Consider the following 25,418-nt stretch of genomic DNA (forward strand, 5'->3'; position numbering starts at 1 on the left):
TTTTTTGAGTTGGAGTCTCATTCTGTCACCCAGGTTGGAGGGCAGTGGCACACTCCTGGCCACCGCAGCCTCGACCTGCTGGGTTCAGGTGATGCTTCTACTTCAGCCTTCCAAGTAGCTAGAACTACAGGCGTGCGCTACTGCACCTGGCTAATTTTTATCGTAGAGACGAGGTCTTGTCAAGTTGCCCATGCTGGTCTCGAACCCGCAGACTCAGGCAATCCTCTCACCTCTGCCTCCCAAAGTGCTGGGATTATAGATGTGAGTCACCGTGCCCAGCTTGTTTTCATAGACTCTTTTTGCACCTTCCTTCCACGTAACACATGAGCACCAACACAACAAAGCCATAGGATAAATGTTCACCTTTCACTTAGGATAAGAGGAAAAGGTTCAAAATTGTATCTGGAAAAGGATTTAGACAATGCTAAAGAAAAAATTTGATGATGGAAATATTTAAAAAACAGACTACATTCTCATTTATCCCATGTGGGTTAGTTTGGGATAGAAATAGACTCGTTTTTACAAATGTAGCATAAATGCAGCAATAATCTGAAACAAAGGCTTATTCAGACACTTGCTGTGCTTCTCCCCTGTCCCCCAGATTCTGATTTAGCAAGTCTAGGATAGGGCTTGAGAATGCATTTTTTTTTTTTTTTTGAGTTGGAGTCTCACTCTGTCCCCAGACTGGAGTGCAGTGGCCGCTCCCAGCCACTGTAGCCTAGACCTGCTGGGCTCCGGCGATCCTTCCGCCTCAGCCTTCCAAGTAGCTGGAACTACAGGTGCGCGCTACCACACCCGGTTCATTTTGATTTATTGTAGAGATGAGGCTCGCCAAGTTGCCCAGGTGGGTCTTGAACCCGTGAGCTGAGGTAATCCACTCACCTCAGTCTCCCAAAGGCGGGGGATTACAGGCTGAGCCACTGAGCCCGGCTTGATCTTTTATTTTAACATGCTGTGATCCAACTAGACACAGCATGTTAAACTGACAACCAGTAGTCAGTGCCCACTTACCAACCTCCCATCAGCAGAAAGGAGTCCCACCTATTTCAACCTCATCTCTAATCTCACCAGCTACTTCCTGCACACACTCTATAGGTCTGCGCACCAAGCCCTGGCTCTTCTGACTCTTGCTAGGTTCCTCTGTCTCTGTCCCTTACCCCCCTCCAACTCTCTGTTCATACCTCTATTACAGAGACTTTGCAGGGACATGGATGGACGGTGGCTCCCCTGGGACAGGCACCTTGCTCACATCCATGTGGCCGCTACTGGAACCTACTTCCCATTTTCCACAAAAAGGTCAAGATTAAAAAATAAACATCCCAGATCACTTCCTTCTGTGTAGACCCCATGTGGCTGCCTGCTGCAGGCCCGAGATGCCCCCATGATGGGAACAGTGCCTGGCCCCTCCTGCTCAATGACTCCCCTCACTGGCCAGTTGTTCCTACTTCTGACATGCCAGGACTTTCTAAACTGCTGCTGCCTTTGCCCAGGACACCGTCCCCCCAAATCCCAAGGAAAGTTCCTTCCTGTCAATTGGGTGGCACCCCAAAAGCCACCCTACCTTGTTCCCTTGCTCAAGTCCACGTTACTGTTAGATGTCCTTGGTGCAATTCACAGTGAGCAGTTGTGACATGGAATTTATATTTTATTTGTTTTACCTGCTTCTTACCTGTCTCTCCTACTAGAATGATATTCCATAAAACCAGGAGCCTTGTCTATACCACATGGTGCCGTACACCCAGGGCCTACAACAGTGCCTGATGCCATATGCTCAGTGCCTAGAACAGTTTCTGGTGCTGTTGCCCAGTGCCTGGTGCCCAGAGCCTGAAACAATGCCCAGTGTCATACTCCCAAAATCTAGAACAGTGCCTGGTACCATGTGCCCAGTGCCTAGAACAGTGCCTGATGCTGTGTACCCAGTGCCTAAAACACTGCCAATATGGCCAGGGCCTGAACAGTGCCTGGTGCAGTCGCCCAGTGCCTAGAGCAGTGCCCAGTACATGGGAGGGCTCCACAGCCCTGGGTTAACAGGTGCCTGGGTGCTGTGTATTCCATCCCAGAATCAGGCACAGTGCTTATCACATGAGTTGTCTCTTGAAAGACGAAGAGTTCCAGTGCTGTGCAACAATCTCAAGACAAAGCCTCAGTCTTCAGGCCAGCAGGGGACCTCCTGAACTGGGCCCACTCACCCCATCACTCTTCCTTGGCTCCCCCATCTTACCCTCTGGACACAACATGCATTTCACATGGTCCCACCCTTCCATGTGGTGTCCGTCTCCCAGACTGTCCCAGTCGCCACAAGGCCTGTTCCTTCCTACCTGAGGAGCAGCGGGTCACATTCCTCTGAGTCTCAACATGTGTGCCACTGAGTTTTGCGCAGATATGGAAGTTCGTTTTAAAGCCTCTGTCTTCCTTGACAGAAAGCAGCTCTGGGAGCAGGGCTGCGCCCTGAGCCTCCTTCTGACACCTTGCTGAATGCCTACATCTACTGAAACCACAGCAGGCCCCTGCTGAAGTGACTTCTCTAGACTCTGGTAGGTCTCTGCTGAAGCGACTTCTCTAGGCCCTGGTAGACCTCTGCTGAAGTATCTCTAGACCATGGTAGGCCTTTGCTGAAGCGACTCCTCTAGACCCTGGTAGGCCTCTGCTGAAGTGACTCCACTAGACGCTGGTAGGCCTCTGTTGACGTGATTCTTCTAGACCCTGGTAGGCCTCTGTTGACATGACTCCTCTAGACCCTGGTAGGCCTCTGCTGACATGACTCCTCTAGACACTGGTAGGCCTCTGCTGAGGTTACTTCTCTAGACCCTGATAGGCCTCTACTGAAGTGACTCCTTTAGACCCTAGTAGGCCTCTGCTGAAGTGAACCATCTCGACTCTGGCCATAGAATAAGCATTTTATTTATTTATTTATTTATTTTTGAGTTGGAGTCTCACTCTGTCACCCAGACTGGAGTGCAGTGGCCACTCCCGGCCACCGCAGCCTCAACCTGCTGGGCTCCGGCGATCCTTCCACCTCAGCCTTCCGAGTAGCCGGAATTACAGGCATGCGCTACCATGCCCGGCTGATTTTTTGATTTATTGTAGAGATGAGGTCTTGCTGCCCAGGCGGGTCTCAAACCCGCGGGCTCAGGCAATCTGCTCACCTCAGCCTCCCAAAGGCGCGGGATTACAGGCTGAGCCACCGAGCCCGGCTCAGAATAAGCATTTTAAAGACTGCTGACAGGGATGCCACCCTGTCTTCTTTCCCAAACACATCAGCTTACTGTTCCACAGCTGTAAATGTGCAAGACAGTCGGCCTGGCCAGAGCACATGCTCACCTTACCCAAATACGGAGACCTAGTAACGGGATGAGTCTGGATGTAGAAACCACACTATTTGGTGAACACTGACAAAATGTAGTATTTTCCTCATACTTGCCATGGCATAAAAGCATATATGACAGAACTAGAGCAATTACATTAAAAAAAACAAACACCTATCCATAATAATCTTTAAAAAAAACCTAAGAAAATGAGTACTTACTTATTGGCAGTCATTAGCTTGTGATCTGGCTTTTCACAGGCCTTTCCAGAAAGCATGACACTAGTGGTTCCAAAGTCTTTTTACAAAGTTTCCTAAAACAGCTGCTAACACAGCTGGCCTGAGGTCTGAATCCCAATCACAGCACCAATCACATGAACCCGACCCAAAGCAGAAGCAAAGGAAAGACAGAGTGGTCTTTTTGAGAAGCCGCCGCCGAGGCCCACCACCTAGAAGCGGGGCTCATTGACCTGATCATGTCCCGTGAGGCAACAGACTCATTGGAACACTCGAGATCATTTGTAACCTGTGGGTCATTTCCTTGACCCATCAATTAAAAGCAAATCAGATATGACCATTTCATTTAACACAACCCAACAGGTTAGAAATACTAGAAACAAATCACTGAATTTCCAAACCCTCTGGAGAGAAAAGCCCTGGCTGCGCGACAGCACTAGAAGGAGCTAGAAAGAGGTAGAAGGAGCCCCGATTCACGCACTGCCCTCCGGGCTGCCCACCTCAGGCGGCTGGCTGCTAGCACTATCTAGGGGCTCATCTTGGATCTGGAGCACGTCCTCTGCTGTGATGCTACCCGTGGGGTCCTGGACCTGGAGAAGCAGGTCCGGGTGGTCTGGCAGGGAGTCATCTGTGGCAGGGTCACTGTTCAGCTGTGGGAGAAACGGAACAATGAGTTCATTTCCAAGGTAGTATCAGCAAAGAAAGCCACAGGAACGTTGTCATAACACATTCTAGGGGCTCAGGCTAAGCGCTTCTGTGAGTGCCTGGAGTTCTTTCCTTCCACCCAGGCTACGCCAGGCCTGGTGTCGTCAGGCCAGAAGTTTAGCCTGCAGCAGAACTTAACATACATTAACACAGGCCACATTTTGCTACATAAAACCCACCCATGTGGAAGCACCCTACAGAACCGTGTTCACCTGGAGTAGAAATGCAGATTTGATGGCAATGTTTTGAGTCTCTGTTGGTTTGAGGACTCTGAAGTCAGGACTCTCTGACCTCCTGTGGCTTCAGTGCCAAGCACCCAGAGAGTCCTCAGGAAGCAACCTTAGCTGGGAGCAGGTGCATGCGTCTGACTGGCCACTCACTTATATAAACAAACTCAATGTCATACACTTTCAGTAAAACAAAAAGAATTAGGAAATGCTGGGCATGGTAGCTCATTTCTATATTCCCAACACTTTGGGAGACTGAGGTGAGAGGATTGCTTGAGCCCAAAAGTTTGAGACCAGCTTGGTCAACATAGCTAGACCTCATCTCTACAAAAAAAAAAAATTAGCTGGATATAGCAGCACATGACTGTATTTCCAGCTACTTGGGAGGCTGAGGTGGAAGAATCACCTAAGCCCATGAGGTTGAGGCCACAGTGAGCCATGATTGTGCCACTGCACTTCAGCCTGGACAACAGCGAGACTCCAACTCAAAAAAAGAAAAAAAGAGAATCAGGAAAATAAAGTAAAGTTGTTATGATGACACCCATCACTAGTGAGATTTTCTTTAAAAAGTAGTTATTCATTATAAATAAGCAAATATTACACCTTTTCCTTTTAATCAGGTTATAATTTTTTCAGTCAACATTTAACATAAGAAATATCAAGTTTATGATGTGGAGCATGGAAAGGCAAAAATTAATTTTGTCCTATGCAGACAAAGCAACATCAAATTATTTGTTAACCTCAGTGCCACTATCACTAGGGTTGGCCTTGCAAGTGACAGTCCCCTGGCTCCTGTAAGAGATAACCTCTGTTCAGCACTTACTAGACAAGGGGTGGCTTTCCATCTCATGAAGTTCCCGTGAACTAGACAAGATCAAGGCTAGATGCCTTGACCACAGTTACACGAGAAAGCATGAGCCTGCAGTCTCCAGCTGCACAGAGGCAAAGCCACCGTTTGTGAAGCTTAAGACTCAAACACAGAGGCAGAGTCAGTCTCTGAGCCTCTGGTCCAGGTCCAAGGGTACCAATGACCTCACTGAGCTGTCATCATTGCCAGCAATAGGACCACTCCTTGACGTGAAGACAGTCCCGTGGAGGGCCAAGCCTTCAGCACAGGTAAGTGCCCAGGCACTAAGATGGAGGCCTGGTTCAAGCCCACTAACTAGCTGAGCTGTGAGTGCAGGAGAAGTCTCTGCATCTGCAGTACTGCAATGAGAACCCACATGGTGTGTTGGGGCAAAAGTCACAGCCACTGATACATGTAAATGCCTAGAACAGAGCCTGGCACACCCTCAACACCTGTGAGCACAACTGTGCCGCTGTTTTAGCAACTGTTTATCATTTGACACTTAAATGGGGGGGTAAGCTGAAAGACACTGGGGCAACAAAGAGATGGTAGAACAGCAGAGGTGATTGGAAGCCAACCACAAACTGACGACTTGGCATTCTGTCTAAGGCCGGCTTGGTCCTGCCATCCAACATCACTGCCAGGACACCACTACCAGATGAAGCGTGGAACAGTTGTGTCTAAGTTAAAAGCAGGCAGCCAGGCAGCACTTTGGGAGGCTGAGGCAGGAGGACTACTTGAGGCCAGGAGTTTGAGATCAGCCTGGGCAACACAGCAAGACTCCATCTCTACAAAAATGTTAAAAAAAAATTAGCCGGGTATGGCAATACACACCTGTAGTTCCAGTTACTTGGGAGGCAGAGACAGGAGGATTATTTGGGCCCAGGAGTTCAAGGCTGCAGAGAACTATAATTGTGTCACTGCACTCTAGCCTGGGTGACAGAGCAAGACCTCGTCTCCAAAAAGTAAAAGTAAAATAAAATAAAGGCAGGCACAAAAAAGCTTACCTTGGTATGACAGTGGCATTCACATAGGAGTTGTGTGACCAGACCGGGTACCCAGTCTCCATGTGGCTTCCTTGTTGCATGTACCAGGTGGCTACTCCACAGGCCATGTCTTTTCTCATGCCGCTGTGTTCAAGTTCCAACCCCACTCCCACGGGGTCTTTAGCCTTTCTTGCCCACCCCCTTAACTTCTGAACTAACAGACACCCCGCAGCCTCCACGTTCTCATCTTCCGCCCGCTCTCTAGATCTGACATCCAGTCCAAGGAATATGAGTCACAACTTCCATGCCTTTGACTTGACCTTGAAAGGAGCCAAAGTTGTGCTCCGATCCCTCCACCTACACTAACTAGGAGAGAAAAGTAGGTTCCAGGGCTCGCTCTGGTACCAAAAATATGTTTCCTTCAGGATGACACCGCCCTGAGTGCCCAGAACAACTCCCTGGCCGGGACAGGGCAGGAAAAACAGGCACAGTGGCTGGGTGGGCAGTGTCATGACATAAGTTCAGGTCTGCATGAATAACCAACAGCACCCCATGACCACTGCAGTGTTGTGTTTTCGTTTCAGTGTGTGCATTTTGTCCATACTAAAAGGAAAGGTGGAAAATAAGGACACGGTAGTCATGCAATTGGAAGTTAAGAGGAAGTGGGCCTGCATGTGAAGAGTCACATACCATCTGTGTGCGAGAGAGGATTTGGCTGGCAGTGAGGGCTGCTTCCTCTTCAGAGGACTCATCCGTGTCCTCCTGGTTGGTCAGGTTGAGGCTGGGGGTGCTGCTGGAACACTGGTACTCCTGGAGGGATGGTGTGTCCCCTTTGTCAATGCTGTCCAGTGAGCGCCTGCGGACGCCCCAGTTGAAGTTGTCCATGCTCTCTCCCTGCAAAAACAAGGCGTGGCTTCTGAGACCTCAGACATGTGGTCACCAGTACAGCAGGTGCAACGTACCAAGAGAATATATGCCAAGATGAGGAACAGCAATGCGTTGTTAAAAGCAGAGTTTCAATCAGCCCTTTGATTTCTTTAAATTTTTAACACACCATTAAATATTTATATTTTAAAAAATCAGAAATATTTGACAGATGACCTGTTTTCACTAAATAAATTTATTGACTTTCTATCTTGTATTACTGGGGGCCAACTAAATCTACTACTAGGCCATTTCTATTCTAAAACACAAACATGGATGAGACCACAAAGACAAATATATCATGGATGACAACAAATAAACAATCCACAACACCAGGCTGCAACTTACCTGCAGCTCCTGGTTAGCAAAAAGGAAAACACACAGAATTAGAAAGAACGAAGACAAACATTGAAATATATGCTACACTTTTGGGGAAAACTCTTTGTGATTTCTCAAATCCAAAGACTGATTCAAGCTCTGGATTAAACTGTGCAGGAAGCCAACATGTGATTCAAACCACTTTTTAATGCAAAATATACTGTGGAAAAAAAGACAGACACTTAAAACATTTCTATGACACACCTTGGCAACAGAGACTTTAAGAAAGTCTTCAAAATTTACATAGATTTAAAACTTGGTACAAAGCAGAAACTGACTTAATAGACCCACATGTAGTTGACAACACACGAGGTCACAAGTATCATAGTCTGTAGGGTGGCCCTGGCTAAAGTCAATGGTCATTTTTTTACTATAAGGTAGTTTAAAATCAAGGTTACGGCTACCAAAACATAACTGTTGCCAATTCCAAAAGGTCAGCAGGAAATCTGACAGGTTTCCATTTCTCCCACTTAAGGATTCACATAAGGATGTTTCTGTGATGCTAGGCTGACCTTCCCTTTTGTGAGGACATAATTCTTACAGTCCCTCCCAGGCCTCAATATGGGTTACACTGAGTTATGTTAATTGCGTTGGCTAGCAAAATACAACTTTTCTGTATCCCTTTACTTAGGGAGGCCTTATCCAGAACAGAGGTTTCAAATCTTTCTCAAAAACAAAAAACAAAAAACAGAATAATATTTATTTCGATGGAAATTTTAGAGGGAAGCCAGTTGTGCAAAATTGAACAACAAGGCTGGAGCTGCCTGGCTGACGACGGGGTCCAGGGCTCTGCCTGTTGGGCCCTGGATGCAGCCCTGTAGTTTCTCAAGGCGTCTTAAAAGTCCCAGAGCTCTGCTGGTCATAGTTTGAAAATCATCTTCCTAGAACATATTTTTTCAAACATTCTTACGTAGCATGACACACATTCACAAAAACAGCCTCAGTATGTATTTATGTATTTGGTGAATGAATGAATCCATGCCGAGGGCTTTAGAAGTTTCATTTGCGGCCAAGTTTCTTTTGTAACAAAGTATCTCTTGCTAGGCATGGTGGCTCACACCTGTAATCCCAGCAATTTGGGAGGCTGAGGTAGTAAGACTGCTTGAAGTCAGGAGTTTGAGACCAGCCTAGGCAACATAGTAGGTAACAGTAGTGAGACATCGTCTCTACAAGAAAAATAAAAAAGTTAGCTGGGCTTGTGGCACCCAAGCCTACATTCCCAGCTATTCAGGAGGCTGAGGAGTGAGGATCTCCTGAGCCCAGGAGGCTGAGGCTGTGGTGAGTCATGATCATGGCACTGCACTCCAGCCTGAGCAATAGAGTGAAACACGGACCAAAACCAAAAAGTGTCTCTTCTTACCATGTTTTATAAAGACCATATCTAGGTTTTAGAAAATCTGCATCATTTGATTTGCCATAATTATTGAAGTATAATTAGAACTTCACACTACCCCCCAGATGACTGTGGTTTGAATTAACTACAGAATTACAATAAGCATCCTTAATCCATTCTGACTAAGGTTCTAGTGAATGTCACGTATATTACTCCTGACATTTCAGAGTACAGGATGAACTTGAAAGAATTTACAGTGCTCTTTAAAAAAAAAAAAAAAAAAGCAAACAAACAAAAAATAATCCTACCATTACAAAATGTCAAGAGCCTGCCTGTAGAAATTGAAATTCTGAACTGAGAAAAGCAAACAACTGCAGAAGAACTGAGAAGCTGCCCACCACCTTGAGGCAGGGTATCAGGTCTCTCTGACCTGGCTCGCTATTCCTGGTTGTGCACGTCTGGCCTAGTTCCTATGATACATTTTTCAAATGACAAGGGTGAATACAATTTTAAAGGATGGTGACTGGCACTTTATGAAAAAAAATTAAAAGGAAGAGAATAGAAAATACTAATATGCAGAGCATAGAGGAAGGATGCATGTTTTTGAAACTTATTTTAGAGGTATGCCTATGGATACACTTGTATGTGATATAAACTATATTAATTGTGAGCTCAGGTGTGGGGGCTCATGCCTGTACTTAACACTTTGGGAGGCTGAGGCTGTGGTGAGCCGTGATCATGCCACTTCAACACAGGCTGGGATTACTGTGAAAAAAAAGTTTGAAAGCCACTGCCCTGGAAGGTGCCGAGTTCTTATTTTTGATTCCTATGAACTTGCACAAGTCTTTGGGAGGATGTTCATGGAGGCTTGCGCAGTGGCCTCCACAGCTCCTGGGGTGGATGAGGGCATCTGAGTGACTCAGAGGGATGTGGTCATGTCCTCACATCATGGGGGGTGCTGAGGACACTGAGGAGGGGACCCTGACCTGGTCTCCTGTCAATAGTTAACAGCATGATGTGGACGGATCATCACATTTTCCTTTGCCTCCCCTGGACAGCCCTGCAAGAGCAATGATGGTACACAGGAGCTATGCATGAGCTGCGACCTTTTAGAAAAGGTGTGAGATCCTCGGGCATTCTGGCCTCTTTCACACAGACGCTTGCAACAATTTGGGAATATACATTTTTTCTGACGTAAGCTTTTCAGGTGTAAGAGACAGGTAGAGACCTGACTTCAGACACAGGAACAGCTTTAAGAGCTACGACACCAAGCCTGTCCTGCCCTTTTGTCTCAGTGACTGTTTCAGAAACTGGCATGAGTCTCCACTTGGGCCAGTGAGATGTGACAGGAAGCTTGCTAGGAGTATTTGGGAGAGTAACTCCTTCCCTGCTTAGAGGGCATTTCTGGAAGGGGCCGTCCCCTCCTCTGGCCGTCCTCTCCTCTGTCTGCAGAGATAGGACAACCCAGAGCACGGCACAGACACAGCTGAAGACACCCTGGGCCATATCTGAACAGAAAAATCCCAGCTCCGGACTAGTTCCATTTTGTGAGCTAAGAAGTTGACATTTTGAGTTTGAATTTCCACTTAGGAAACATCTAAATGGATACAACTATTAAGATCACTGAGAATGATTCACTTTGGAGGAGAAAGGCTTTGGGTGCAAAGGAAACTAGGCATCTAAGCGAAGTAGTCACCTGGTAAGGAGGACAGTGTTAGCAATATGACCTGAAAGGAAGAGGTGCAAGATGCCACAAAGCCTCTGTACTGTCAAGGTGGTGGTCAGTGCTGTCCTCTTTAAGATGGCATTTAATCCATTGATTTTATACTATTTTGTTACACATGAATTTGTTTAGCTCATGCAAAACACTTAAGTCTAAGTACACACTAAAGATAATTTTGAAGAAACTCATTATTTATTTTATATTTTTATTATTTATTTATTAATTAATTTTTTAGTTGGAGTCTCACCCAGGCTGGAATGCAGTAGCACATTCACAGCCACTGTAGCCTCAATCTGCTGGGCTCAGGTGATCCTTCCACTTCAGTCTTCCAAGTAGCTGGAACTACAGGCATGCACCACACCATGCCTGGCTAATTTTTTGATTTAATGTAGAGATGAGGTCTTGTCAAGTTGCCCAGGCTGGTCTTGAACCCGTGGATTCAGGCAATACTCTCACCTCAGCCTCCCAAAGTGCTGGGATTATAGGCATGAGCCACCATGCCCGGCCCTATTTTATATTTTTAAAGATAAGAAGAAAAATTGGATGTTCCTCTTCTATTTCAGACTTAATCTGCTACTGACTCATTGTGATAATCACACTTATTCCTAATTTAGATTTTTACCTTTCTGACTTGACACTGACCTCAACAAGGAAAGATCCTACAGTCAGGTGGTCCGTAATCCTCCCACAACTGTGACTTCTCTATAAATATGAACACAGAAAGCCCACATCCTTACCTCTGCATCTTCCAACTCAACATCTAAAAAGTCAAAATCCTTAAAAACACCAAACTGCTGCTCGCTGCTGTTGTCTTCCACAGCGAGTCCTTCTTCTTGAACGATGTCCTCCGTCGTGGAAATTAGGCTTGTCTGCTGGTCGCCAACTTCCAGATCCTCATTAGAAGAAAATACAACCTGATGTCCACACAGAAACAAGATAAGAGGTTCATCATGAGATCAGCACATGAGGTATCAGCCCCCAGGGACACTGCAGGCTTCACTGTCCATGAACTTTCAGCTCAAATTTGGGCTTCACAACTAACTGGCTGAATATCAATTAGCATAACCGCTGGCTGTCACAACAGACATTTTTTTTCTCATGCTTGGTTAATACTATAAGGTACATTTGAAAAGGCAAGGAGACAGAATCATTTCTTCATGAAATAACATGAGTTTTGAAACCTTCGCGTGCTGTTGTAATGACTCACCGATGGATTCTTTGGGAGGCCAGACTCTGGGCCACAGAGAGAGAGCACATTCATTAGCTTTTCTCTTGTTCTTCGCTAAAGAAAACAAAAACCAAATGTTAGGATTACTGATGAAATGAGGCAGCTCCTCAAGTTTTCCTTCATATAACAGAATGGCTTATCTTCTGTGAATGCTCAGTGTTGATGTTTTTGCACCTGTGACAACTGTGGCCTCTTCCAGCTGACGGGAACCAAAGCATTTGAGTTGGAGCCAGAAGACGTGGAGGAGGTGCTTCGAGTGACAGCAATCACCTTCGGTTTCCCATTTCTTCCTGCTGCACTGTGCTGATCGCCATATTTATTCCCAATAATTGGTGTCTGCGCAGAAACAAAATGCACATTTGATGCAAACATTACAACATAAAAGACATTTAAAAGAGTTCACAGTGTACCTATGATGACATTTTTTTTTACAACCAACCAAAAAATACTATTAGGAGAAAGAGATTGCTTAGCATGAGGTAGGTGTTACCAAAAAAAAAAATCAAACGCAAAGATACCTTTTTAAAAAAAAAATCAAGAGACTTTATTGGAAATGGTAACTTTATATCTGGGGTTATCAGAAAGTTTATTCCTATTTTAAAAATAATCTGCTTTTCAAAAAAACCACCACCTCTACCTCCCCCCTACTATGATTATAAAATAATCCTCCTTGTAGTAAGCTCAGAAAATATAAAAATAGATTTTTAAAAAATTACCTGTATTCTCACCACTCAGATTTCACGCCTGTTAAATGATGGTGCTTTCAAAGCCTGTTTTTAAGTGAGCTTCACTTATGTGGTTTAGCAAATACTAAACATAAATAATGACTTTAAAGAGGAAAAAGAAAATTTCGATGCTTTTTCCTTACTACAAATCTGATGTGTCATATTTCCAAAATGTATTTCAGTAAAAGTTCTATGATGATACCAAACTCATTTATCTTTATGTGGCTTTGTAAAGTGTCTGGGATTTGCATTTGACAGGAAAACCCACGCTCACACACATGTCCTGCAGTCCTCTAGGATCTTATCTTTTCTTTTTATCTCCACAGCCTCAGCCCCTACCGCTCCCTTCCGGCCTTCACTCCTGCAGGCTGTTGCCTCCCGAACATGCCTCACTCTTTTATGGACCCACATGCTGGCACACTCTGCCCTCTTTGCACACTTTGCCCTCTTTGCACAGAATATGCACCAAGTAAATCCCAATCCTCCTCCCTGCCATGATCATACCTGACCATGGACCTTGCTGTCAACTGCTTATGTGCCTGTCTCCCCACAACATGTCCCTGGATCCCGTGTGATCACTTCTACCTGCAGCACATCTCCACAGTGCTTATGCAGGGCAGGCACTAAGGAATTTTGGATGAAACACTTAGAAATGAAGCATATGAAATGTTCTGAGAATTTGCATCACTGCTTCAAATAAAATAATTCTGTTACACACTCAATTTCTGGCTCAGAAAAAAAACCCAGGCAAGCCACATCTGTCCATCATGTTCCTATGCTACATACTTAATAGGAAAACCTCTCAGATGTTGCTGAAAAATTAGCAATAATCATACTTTCCATCTAAAAAAAAACACACACAAAAAAAGTTCTGGATGAATTCTAAATTCAAGAGTAAATTGCAATAAAAATGTTTTTTACCTGCAGAATCCTAATCAACAGAAAAACAATTAAAAAACAATCTTTCTCAACTTCTCAGTAATACTTTCTTTTTTTCTTTTTGAGTCAGGGTCTCACTCTGTCACCCAGGCTGTGTGCAGTGGCATGATCACAGCTCACTGCAGCCTCTACCTCCTGGGCTCAGGTGATCCTTCTGCTTCAGCCTCCCAAATAGCTAGCACTACTGGTGTGTGCCACCACGCCTGGCTAATTTTTTGATTTTTTTTTTTGGTAAAGATGAGGCCTCACTATGTTGTCCAGACTGGTCTTGAACTCCTGGGCTCAAGCAATCTTCCTGCTTCTATCTCTCAAAGTGCTGGGACTCACCGTGCCTAGGGGTCCCTAAAATATTGATCAATAATTTTCCTCTTGAAAAATTCCTCCCTTGACTTTCAAAAGACCATTTCAATGGCACCAAAGCCACAAAGAGTGGGCTCAGTGCTGAAGGAAAACAATAAAAAAAGGACTCCCAGCAACTGCTGAACATCTTCACAAGAGATTTGTTCTCATATAAGACATAATCAAGTCCCAAGCCCTGCTCCAACTAGCCTGAAAAGATCCGTTTCTTGGGTTTTCTTTCACTCAGGTCTGATTTCCTTTTTATTTTCTTTTTGTGGTTTCCATTACCCGCCTCCACACACTGGAAAGACTTGCAGTGTTTTTCCACCCACATTTTTCTCCAAAACTTCAGACCCCATTCTCCTCGTCCACAAGGCCTCTTGTTCATGTGTGCTCAGCCACCTCAAGTCAACCCGCCCATAGGAGGACTCGGGACATTGTCTCCTGGCTGGGCCTGGTCTGCCTCCCCATGTTCTGAACACATCAATGTTCCTCCCCAATCGAGGCCACCTTTAGATCCTAGAGGCCACGCCCTCCCTTTCTATCCAATCCCACCAGTCACTTCCTTGGTGTTTCTGGAACCATCTCTTCCCTCCTCATTTCCTCTGCAGCTGTCTTGGGGTGGTCCCATGCTATCTTCTGCCCAGTTTATTCTGGCAGGTTCCTTACCAAAATTTTCTCCCTTCCCTCCTGGTCTACATGCACCGTGTTGCTGAGTGATCTTCCCAAAATGCAAATCCTACTATTTCCGACTACAGTTTAGAATCCATTAAGAGTTCCTACTGCTTTAGGTAAAATCAGGTCGTGGCAAGGAAGGCGCAATTCCTGAGATACAGCCCCATCCTACCTGCGGCCTGTCCCCAGCCATGCTCTGCCTGCACAGTCTGGACCCTGCGCTCAAGGTACGTTGTATGAGCTGTAAGCACCGGAACCCCATGTGTTCTCACACTCACAGGTCAACTCACTCATGCTCTGCTTCCTTGGATTTAACCACCTCTCAGAAACTCGCCAGCCATGCCTATCTAGAGTGACTTGTCTTTCAATATAGCCTGGATGCTCCTTCCTCCCGAGACTGTTCTTGAAGGGATGCCAAAGTCCCAGAGCACATGCAATCTCCTTCCAGTCAAGCACAGACCATGTCATCTGTCCTGTTCCCCTGAGAGCCTGCAAGCTTCCTGAGAGCAGGCCTTCCCACACGCCTGCTCTAGTTCGTGACACCTATCTTGTGTCTAACACTGAATACGATGAGCTCAATGTTTGTTGAATAAAATGATGGAATGAATAAATGGACATGTGGAAATTCTCAACAGCACTTCTCTCAATTCCTGAGTGTCTTACCTCAGATATATCAAAATGAAAGTCCAAGGTCTTTCCTGGCAACTCCTTGGAAACATTATTAAAGATCTTAGTGAAGGATATTTCTGGAGAGCCCATGTCTCCCCCGTAGGTCTTGGGGATGTCATTGGGTACGACAAGACTTGCAGAGCGTGACACCACCAGTTTGAGTATGTTCAGGGCTTCCTTCCAGTAAGGACTCTGGTATAAAAAACAATTAAAATATAAAAGTTGCAAATGCATATTTAACTAAGAACAAAGATCTAGTGTAGACTATGAAAATATTATTTATATTAAAAATCTGTAAAAATTATTCATTTTCACTTTCAGATCCTTAACGGAAAGTCTGACTCACAGGAGAAAGAAAACAATGTAGTACAGATTGATCAGATACTGTATCCATAATAATGCTACCATACTGGAACATCTTTGCCATTCTCCCAATAAACGTTTTGTAATGATCATTAATTTGGAAAGTCCAATACAGTGATATGGCAGTCGTGGTAAATAAAGGGGTTGTATATATGTGAACTTGCTAGATGAACGAAGTTTATGGATTTACGACTCTAAAATTTAAATATTTTAAGTCTTGCAGATAAAATCTTTTTTTTTGAGTTGGAGTACTCTGTCACTCAGGCTGGAGTGCAGTGGCATGCAGGCTCAATGTCACCCCAGCATCGACCTTTTGCGCTCTGGCAACCCTTCTGCCTCAGCCTTCCAAGTAGCTGGATCTACAGGCACGCACTACCACACCCTGGTAATTTTTTTTCATTTATTGTAGAGATGAGGTCTCAGCAAGTTGCCCAGACTGGTCTTGAACCCATGGGCTCAGGCAATCCACTTGCCTTGGCCTCCCCAAGTGTGGGATTACAGGCTGAGTCATCGAGCCTGGCCAAAAAACCTTTTTTTTTTTCCTGAGGCAGTGTCTCAGTCTGCGGCCCAGGTTAGAGTGCAGTGGCATAATCATGGCTCATTGTAGCCTTGACCTCCTGGACTCAGATGATCCTTCTGCCTCAGCCTCCTCCAAGCTGCTGGGACTACAGGCACACATCATGTCTGATTGTTTTCAATTTTTTTTTGTAGAGATAAGGTCGTACTATATTGTCCAAGCTGGTCTCAGTTTTTTGGGGGCTCAAGCAATCCTCCTGCCTTGGCCTCCCAAAGTTCTGGGATTACAGGTGTCAGCCATTGCACCCAGCCAAAAAATTTTAATGTATACTTTATTTTAGATATAAAAATACTAAAATATCAAAACATATATTGGACTTTTTTTCTAGATGGCCCAGGGCCCAAATACTGAGTGCACACATCATGCTAAAAGGTGAGGTACGCAGGGATTACTGAGTCATAGAGGGTTACGTTATTTCCCTTACACATTTGTGGCTATGTTTTTTTGAGCTTTTTCCTGCTTTTCTTAGTTTTCTATATTTCTACCAACATAATTTAGGAATGATTTATGTGATCACTGTGTATGCAGAAAAGAATCTATGTTTGATAAAGAATTTACAATATCATTTTTTTACCATCTACTGAAAAAAATACACCAAAAAACCTACTTTTTTCTTATTTATGATACCAAAATCAAATCTCATTTATGTATTATACATATTCTTTCACAGTTGACATCTGAGGAAAGAAAAACACCATTAAAACAAACAAAAAAGGTAGTGAAAAATCCTTGGCAGAATGGAATTATCAAATTTGGTTAATAACAACTTGATACGAAGACACCAAACACAAAATATGCAATAGCTAAGTATTTCTGTTTCTAAACTTTGCTCTAGAAAAGGCAAATGTAAATGGAGCATAAGCCCAAATATTGACCAGGTGCGGCTGTGGGAGCGTTTGTTCTCTGGGATAAGCAGCATTTCCACACCGGTCTGCCCAGCACGCGGTCCTTAAAGGAGTGTTCACGGGTGAAGTTCAGGACAGACCTGGTGGATGTGCCATCATTTTACATTATACCAAGTTGAATTTTCTCCTTTCTAAATATCTGGTACTTTTTTGCAGATACAAAAAGGAACTCTAAAACACAGACTCTTCAAAGAGTTCTTCTGTGTCTAAATGTCATCTACGTTCATGGCATAGAATCTGGTTAAAAACAAAACGGAGTTGGGCTCAGTGGCTCAGCCTGTAATACCAGTACTTTGGGAGGATGAGGTGAGTGGATTGCCTGAGCCTATGGGTTGGACACCCGCCTGGGCAACTTGTCAAGACCTCATCTATACAATAAAAAATTTTAAAAAATGAGCAGAGTGTGGTAGCACATGCCTGTAGTTCTAGCTATTCGGAAGGCGAGGCGGAAGGATCGCCAGAGCCCAGCAGGTCGACACTGGGGTGGCCGTTGAGTGTGCCACTGCACTCCAGCCTGGGCAACTGAGTGAGACTCCTACTCAAAAAACAAACAAACAAAAAACCAGAAAGGTACAAAGACAGAAATTCCAACAAGTCCGACATTCATGCAGGTGTACCCTCCTGTCCCACTGAAACACACATCGTAGGAAGAACTGTTGAAAACAAAAGTAGGAATCATGCCAGGCCTGCCATTCAGTTATTCCAAGAACATTTTCCATGTCATGAATATTCCTGAAAATATGATTTATGGGTTAACACTTTCCCTACACATGACATCCAGGTGTTCCTGATTTTTCAAAATAATCAATGGCTCTGAGCTGGGCAGCAGTCGCAGGTAAGTTCTGTGGTCACTTACCTGGACATATTTGCCAATTATCTTTATGATCTCCAGATTAAACTGCTTGGCAGGGGCTGTAGACAGGTCAATATGACTCAACAGGCTGTAGATAATCTGGAGTAGTGACTGCTGCATACTGGACAGCCCTTTTTCTAACAGCTGTAAGTAACATGAAAAAATATACCTCAATCATATTGAAGAACAACTGAATATTTACATTTATGATGTCAAAAAACACAATAGACTTAATCCATGAGTTTACAGTCAGATTATTAGAAATTTAGAGGCTAATACAGTAAAGGGCAGTGTCTATTACTGCTATTTTTCTTTGGGTTAGAAAGGAGAATTAGGTAACTATTTTTCATTTAAATCATAGTATTCGATTTCCTAATCCATTTCAGTTAAATACCATTTATCATGGGTTAAGAGAAAAACCACTATGTCACCACCACCAAGGAATAACCACCAGCAAGTCATTTGCACTAGCCAGGTACTAGTTATGTGATCTTGAACAAGTTTCCTACCCTCTGAGCTTTGGTTTTTTAAAATCAAAACTAGAAATACTATCTACCTCATATGGTTTGTAGGGCAAATTAAAGGTATATAGTTTTAAATACTTGTAACTAGCTTCGGTACTACTGTCAGTAATCATTTGAGGGCTATTAATAATACTAACACAAGAAGCAAAAGCATCCTCTTCACAGGGTGGGAGACTACTACCCCCATTCAGGAGGCTGCACTGCACTAGGGTGGACCTTGGACACCTTCCAAGAGTCTTCAGAGAGAAGGGGACTGCCGTAATGGGGAGCTTTACAGGGCATAGCGTGAAGCTGGTCTAAATGATTCCATTCAAGCTGAGAAGGGATGGTATGCCTGGCTTTACGCTGGTTCTCATCCTAGAGGTCCAGGTATGTAAAACAAACTACTGACACGCATTCATCCAGGTTAAGAATGCTGGGCAGACAGCTCTCTGTCAGCTCACTAAAACACAAAGCCGACAGCAGCAAACCTATCAAAACCAACCCTGTAAACATTTATACCAGGCCTGAAGCATTTTATGATCATCAACACTGGTGACTTAGCTAAGTTAATAGTGTTATAAGTATTATTTTAAATATTTGGTCAGTTATAAACAATTTGTTTTACTTTCTAGAATTTTTTAAAACTTATTTTATTTTTTTTTTAGAGACAGGGTTTCACTCTGTGGCCCAGGCTGGTGTGCAGGGGCATGATAACAGCTCACTGCAGCCTTGATCTCTTGGGCTCAAGTGATCTTCCTGCCTCAGTCTCTTGAGTAGCTAGCTAGGACTACTGGTGCATGCCAGCATGCCCAATTACTGTTTTTATTTTTAATTTTTTTGTAGAGATGGGGACTTGCTATGTTGCCCAGGCTGGTCTCAAAATCCTGACTTCAAGCAATCCTTCCTCTTTGGTCTCCCAAAGTGCTGGGATTATAGGCATGCGCTACAGCGTTCGGCAGCTAGAAGTCAACTTTTTGAAGAGAAAGGTATTACTTTATTATAAGCTAACAAATATTTTGGTGACTAGGGATTTCTTCCTTTTGAAGTTCTCTTTGTGGTTGTCTACTTAGTCACTTACTCTTCTGGGCACGAAGCTACTTATTATGTAGCAAAGAAATATTAACTTTTCATGCTGGTCTAGGGCTTTTTTTATCATTCATTTTTTGCCACTTCTAAATCACATTTTAGGAAGGAAGTAAATCATCAAAATAAAAACTTATTCATCAGAAGTGCTTTTGTATACTCACTATTACTCTAAAAAGGATTTCAATGCCATGAACTAATTTTGTAGAAATAAAAATTTTAATCATTTTCTAGGATAAGACCATCAAACCTCATTTTCCATTTTAAATAAAGGCGAAGTTGACATTATTTAGAATTTTATGTTACTTAAGAAGAGTGAATAAGGAAATAAACACTGCAAATGAAAAAAAACCCCTACCTTTATAGAAACTTTCTTTATACTTGAGAAAATCTCCCTATGTTTGTCTTTTTAAAAAGTCATCTATATTCACTCTCAGAGACAACTGAAATATTGGTACCAGTGCTACTTCTAGGAGTAAACCTATTTTAAAATGTTTGATCAGTTATGCATGATTTAAGTTTGTTTTATGTGCAATTTCTAGGAGGTTTTAAAAATTTATTATTTTTTTAGAGACAGCATCTCTAAAAATGCATACATATGTGTGTGTATACTGTGTGTGTATATACTGTGTGTGTGTGTACCGTATGTAAGGTGTATATAGTGTGCATGTGTGTATACAGTGTGCATGTGTATATGCATGTATAGTATATGTATACTGTATGTATAGTGTTTGTATACAGTGTGTGCAGTGTGTACATACAGTGTGTATACAGTATATATATAGTGTGTATACTGTGTGTGTATATAGTGTGTATATACAATGTGTGTATATAGTGTATATACAGTGTGTATGTAGTGTGTGTATGCAGAATGTATGTACATACCATGTGTTTATATAGTGCGCATGTGTGTATATAGTATATGTATAATATATAGTGTGTGTATAGGGTATATATACAGTGCATGTCTACAGTGCGTATATAGTGTGTCTGTATGTACATGTGTGTGCACATGCACACTTGCCTCTGCCAAGTAGGTCACGAGACTGAACGTGGTCTCCGAGAAGGAGTCATGCAGGTACCGGCACACCACGTTGATCCAGTTGGCGCAGTCCCTGGAGTACGTGTGTGTGCTATACAGACTCATCATGTGTGCCAGGTTGACCAGTGTGGGGCACTTTGCTTCTGCACAAACCTAGAAAACAAACACAATTATTCCACTCACCTAAAGACACATGTTTAAACTTGGCTTTATACTAAATGCATTAATGACATCATTCAGATGTGTAGTTTAAAAGTTTATGATTTCATTTCAATACAGCAAAAAACTTAACTAGAAGAGAAAGTAGTGCATGCCATTCTTCAGAGACAACCACAGATGACATGGAAAGAGGACCAGTGTGCCCAACCTCCTGTGAGTCACAACAGCATGGCTTCTTCAGTCCTGAGAGCTGCGAAACTGTCTCTGGTGAAGCCCATGTGTGGTTTCATAAATCCTAGCCGTCACTGGGCTCAGTGCTCTAGTACCTGCACAGACTCAGCCTGGGACTCCCAGGGAGGCTGTGTGGTTGTGCCAGAGGAGATGTGGCAGACTCCTGCTGTGTCCAAGGGCCTCAACATGAGTGACAATCAAAGGACATCACTGGGGCTCCAATAAAGCTCAGAGTTCCACAACCCTAGGAAGCAACAATCGGCATGGTAGGTCCCCAAATGGTCTTCAGGAAATTACCTCAAGCTCTGAGACCCTTGGCTAGTCTTCTAGAGGCCACACCAAAGCCTGAATCCACAAATGTCTGGGGCATCTTACAGGCAGAATGCATCTTCTGAGCCTGTCCCTGGGTTACAGATATGGCTGCTCCTTGGCCTCCTCCCAGGGACACCTTGAGCATGCAGACTAGAAAGGACCACGCTAGGCTCACATAGCTGTCACAAAACACTAGCCTCATCGTAATTTTAGAAAAATTTCATTTTTCCTTACTTATTCTTGTATCTTATTGATGTTTTGTATGTATTTTCACAACTGCCTAAAGCATCTAGTAAAAAAATTAGAGTGTTACTTTTTAAAAATATATATATTTTCAGCTGGGTGCAGTGGCTCATGCCTGTAATCCCAGCACTTTGGGAGGGGGAAGCGAGAGGATTGCCTGAGTCCAGGGGTTTGAGACCAGCCTGGGCAACTTGGCGAGATTTCGTCTCTACAAAAAAAAAAAAAAAAATTAGCTGTGCATGGTGGTGCATGCCTGTGGTTCCAGCAACTTGGAAGGCTGAGGCTGAAGGATCACCTAAGCCCAGGAGGTCGATGCTGAGGTGGCCATGAGCATGCTACTGCACTCCAGCCTAGACAACAGAGTGAGACACCTACTCAAAATAAATAAATGAATAATAAAATATATGTATTTTCAAATGAGCATCATCGACTCTTACTTTGATAGTTCAGAAGACATTTAATAAGCTCGGAGGCTGAGTTCATCATTCAGACACTATTGCTGGATAGTCCTAATACATGAATATTAACATAGTACCTTGAAAGTTATTTTACAAAATCATTAAAAACTACTAATTTCATACATTTAGTCTTCTACCCATAAATCAGACACCAGAAAGAAAAAACAAAATTTTGGTTGATATTTCTTATTTGCATCTCAAGATAAAATAATTAACCATATTTTTAAAATTTCTGGCTGGGCATGGTTGCTCACAGCTGTAATCCCAGCACTTTTGGGAAGTCGAGGAGAGAAGATTACCTGAGCCCAGGAGTTTGAGACTAGCCTAGCCAACATGAAGAGACCTCATCTCTACAATAAATCAAAAAATTAGCAGGGCATGGTAGTGTGCATCTGTAGTTCCAGCTACATGGAAGGCTGAGACGGAAGGATCATCAGAGTCCAGCAGGTTGACGCTGGGGTGGCCATGAGCATGCCACTGCACTCCAGCCTGGCGATGGAGTGGGACTGCAACTCAAAAAAAAAAAAAAAAATTAGCCAGGTGTGGTGGTGAGTGCATGTAGTCCCAGCTACTTGGAAGGCTGAGGCAGAAAGATCTCTTAAGCCCAACAGGTCGAGGCTGCAGTAGCCGTGATTGTGCCACTGCACACCAGCCTAGGCAACAGAGTGGGACTCTGATGTAAAAAAAAAACCCAAAAAACAAAACAAAAAAAAAACACCAAAACACATAATTTTATAATTTCACAATTTCTTTAAATTCTTTAAAATATAAAAACTTTCCTGAGGAATAAAACAGCCTATAGAATTCTTATGTTCTTAATTTTTTTTCTAAAGAATGATTTTTAAAAACTTATTTTTGAAAAGGGAAAAAAATCCCTTGGAATACATGCTATACAAATTTATAACTGAGCAAGTGACTTAGGTTTCATTTTGAAATGTCAGATTAAAATATGATTCGAAAAAAGTGTGCTTTGTAATGAACGTTTTTAGCAGCTATTTTTGCCATTATGAATCACTAACGAGAGCATTATTTGTCCTAAGTGTTGCTTTGTTTTGAAATTCTGTGCTCTCCAAGGGCACAAACAGTAGAAACAGGCATAGCTGCATAATGAGGAAGCACATAATGGCAAAAAATTACCCTTAACAGTTACAAGTGAGAAACTAATTAAGAAATCAATTTAATTCACATCCAGCAGGTTGCTAAAAGCATTCGGAGAGGGAACCTCTGTGCACTGCCCAGCAGGAGGAAAGCAGACTGGTAAACAACTCAGGAGTCACAGAAAGCCAGATCTGATTTCTTAAAAATCAGTAAGATATTTGGGAATTTCCCATGCCCTACTGTGGTCTTGATACCAGCAGGTGATACTTGAGGATTGGGACACTACTCAGGCCTGCAGGTCTGGCTCCTTGGCCACCCCAGCAGTCAGCAGGTGGTGGGGGCTTGGCACACTGCAGCAGCCACGCTCCAGGGCTTCTATTTCCCTTTCCTGGGTATTTATGCCTCTTATTTCCTTGGAATATCTAATTAAACCAGTATCCATTCCCCTCCCTTATAGTCTCTTTCTAAACTCACACCAGAAAAAGAAGTCTTTGTTTACAAAATGTGTCTAATTATGTGTCACCAGAATATTAAAATGAAAGTTATTTTAGTAAGTTTTATATCCTGTATCACTTTTAGACTTCATTAATGTAAATACATGTAGTTGGTTTCTTTAGGCAAATAGTCATTTTCAAAAGGCAGCATTTTATTTCTGATAATAACTTTCACTCTCTCTTGATATTTAATGTTCTTATTGGATTCGTTTATTAAATAAAACCAAGAATAAAAGACAACTTCTGGCTTATTTCCTACCACTGCCATTTGTATTAGAGAAACTGGTATTTTTCCATTAGCTAAAAAAAAAGGTTATTTTCAAATACATGCTCTTAAATGATGCTGTTAAGAATCACTCCATAGCTAATTTACTTAGAAATCTAATTGGGGATGGAGTCAACAATATATTTTATTAAATGTTTTCTTGCCACTTGTTAAGTATTACCTACCAAGATAATGAAAAGGTTCTAACTTTTCTTACTGCCAATGGGATGAACTGGACTGGAGTATTTTTTTACTACATTTGTACCCAGAGATAAATGTGGGCCTCCAGCACTGAGCTGGGTGCCCTGGGAAGAAAGACAGGTATCCGATCTGGCTTTCTGCATGCTCACTCTTTCCATTCACTGAGCTCCTTGCTAACAAAATCTCAGTTTTTGAAAAATTTGCTTTTAAAAAGCAAGGATTTGACTGGAGATGGTAGCTCATGCTTATAATCTGAGTACTTTGGGAGGCCAACGCAGAAGAACTACCCAAGTCCAGGAGTTTGAGACCAGTATAGGCAACACAGCAAGACAACTGCAAAAAGTTTAAAAAAAGAGAAAAAAAGCCAGGCATGGTGGTGCACACCTATAGTCCCAGCTACTTGGGAGGCTGAGGCAGAAAGATCACCTGGGCCCAGGAGATTGAGGATATGGTGAGCCATGATCCTGCCACTGCACTCCAGCCTGGGCAATAGAGTGAGAGAGCCCCCAACTCAAAATAAAATAAAATGAAATAAAAATAAACAAAAAGGATTTTATTTGCTTGTTCTCTTCTTTGAAAACTTGTTTTTTTCCTCTCAGCGCTTCTGCTGCTATTTCCTCACCTCCCCAGTGTACCTAAGCTCTGTGTATGTATGTTACTTGTAAACTATGGAACTCCTTCCTCCCCCAAGACTCAGTGATTGACACAAAAAATAAGAATGATATTTAAGCAGAAGGTAGCCATCTGAGAATTCCTTATTGTTCTTAAAGAGGGAATTAATAGAAATCTAAAATGTCCCGATCATACTCTTCTAAAATGACAATTAAGAGCTATCATAGTTTTAAGCAAATGTTAGCAGATGATTTAGAAAGAGCTACACAACTATTTCTAAAACTGTATGATGGGAGGGAAAGAGCTAAATAGAGAATGAGGGAGCAGAGGGAAGACAAAGAAGAAGAGTGTTAGAAAGCAGAAAGTGAACACAAAGAGAGAAAACGATCAGAATCCCAAGATACACCCTGTCCTCTTGGGCACATGCAATGTCTTCTAGAAAACTCCACCCCTCAACCACTCTGCCTCTCAGCAAGGATCTTACTTGGGTTATTCCCACCCAGCCTCGGACGTCAGCCTAGACGTCACCTTCTCCAGGAAGCCTCCTGCTCTGTGTGCCCTGAAGTATCCTATCCTCCACTGGCAATACACTCATCAGCCCCTACAGGGAGTATGCTCATGTGACTCCTCTCCTCACAGCAAGGACCACTTGCAAGGGAAGGTCTCCCGTCTCTCTGCCTAGCACAGCATTTGCGACACCTTGCCCAGGTGAACATGTGGTAGTGAATAAAGGAATGAATGAGAAACTGATGGAGAGGTGGAAGATGAAGCAGATAA

The 25,418-nt window shown here is 43.2% G+C and overlaps 1 protein-coding gene across 2 annotated transcripts in view; it reads right to left on the reverse strand.

Annotated features, from left to right (window-relative positions):
• The window catches only part of FRYL (FRY like transcription coactivator), a 148,285-nt gene that overhangs the window by 24,507 nt on the left and 98,360 nt on the right, over positions 1–25,418 (reverse strand). For both annotated transcript variants that reach the window (XM_021712823.1, XM_008058944.1), the window contains exons 45-52: positions 20,551–20,721; positions 17,941–18,081; positions 15,234–15,431; positions 12,067–12,228; positions 11,872–11,946; positions 11,402–11,578; positions 6,997–7,200; positions 4,042–4,191 (exon numbers count right to left, since the gene is read on the reverse strand). In XM_021712823.1, the coding sequence (XP_021568498.1) occupies positions 4,042–4,191; positions 6,997–7,200; positions 11,402–11,578; positions 11,872–11,946; positions 12,067–12,228; positions 15,234–15,431; positions 17,941–18,081; positions 20,551–20,721 (1,278 nt within the window). The remainder of the gene's footprint in view (positions 1–4,041; positions 4,192–6,996; positions 7,201–11,401; positions 11,579–11,871; positions 11,947–12,066; positions 12,229–15,233; positions 15,432–17,940; positions 18,082–20,550; positions 20,722–25,418) is intronic.

This window comes from Carlito syrichta, unplaced genomic scaffold (assembly GCF_000164805.1).
Source record: "Carlito syrichta isolate Samal-C Ts95f unplaced genomic scaffold, Tarsius_syrichta-2.0.1 Scaffold303660, whole genome shotgun sequence".
In the NCBI taxonomy this organism is placed as follows: domain Eukaryota; kingdom Metazoa; phylum Chordata; class Mammalia; order Primates; family Tarsiidae; genus Carlito; species Carlito syrichta.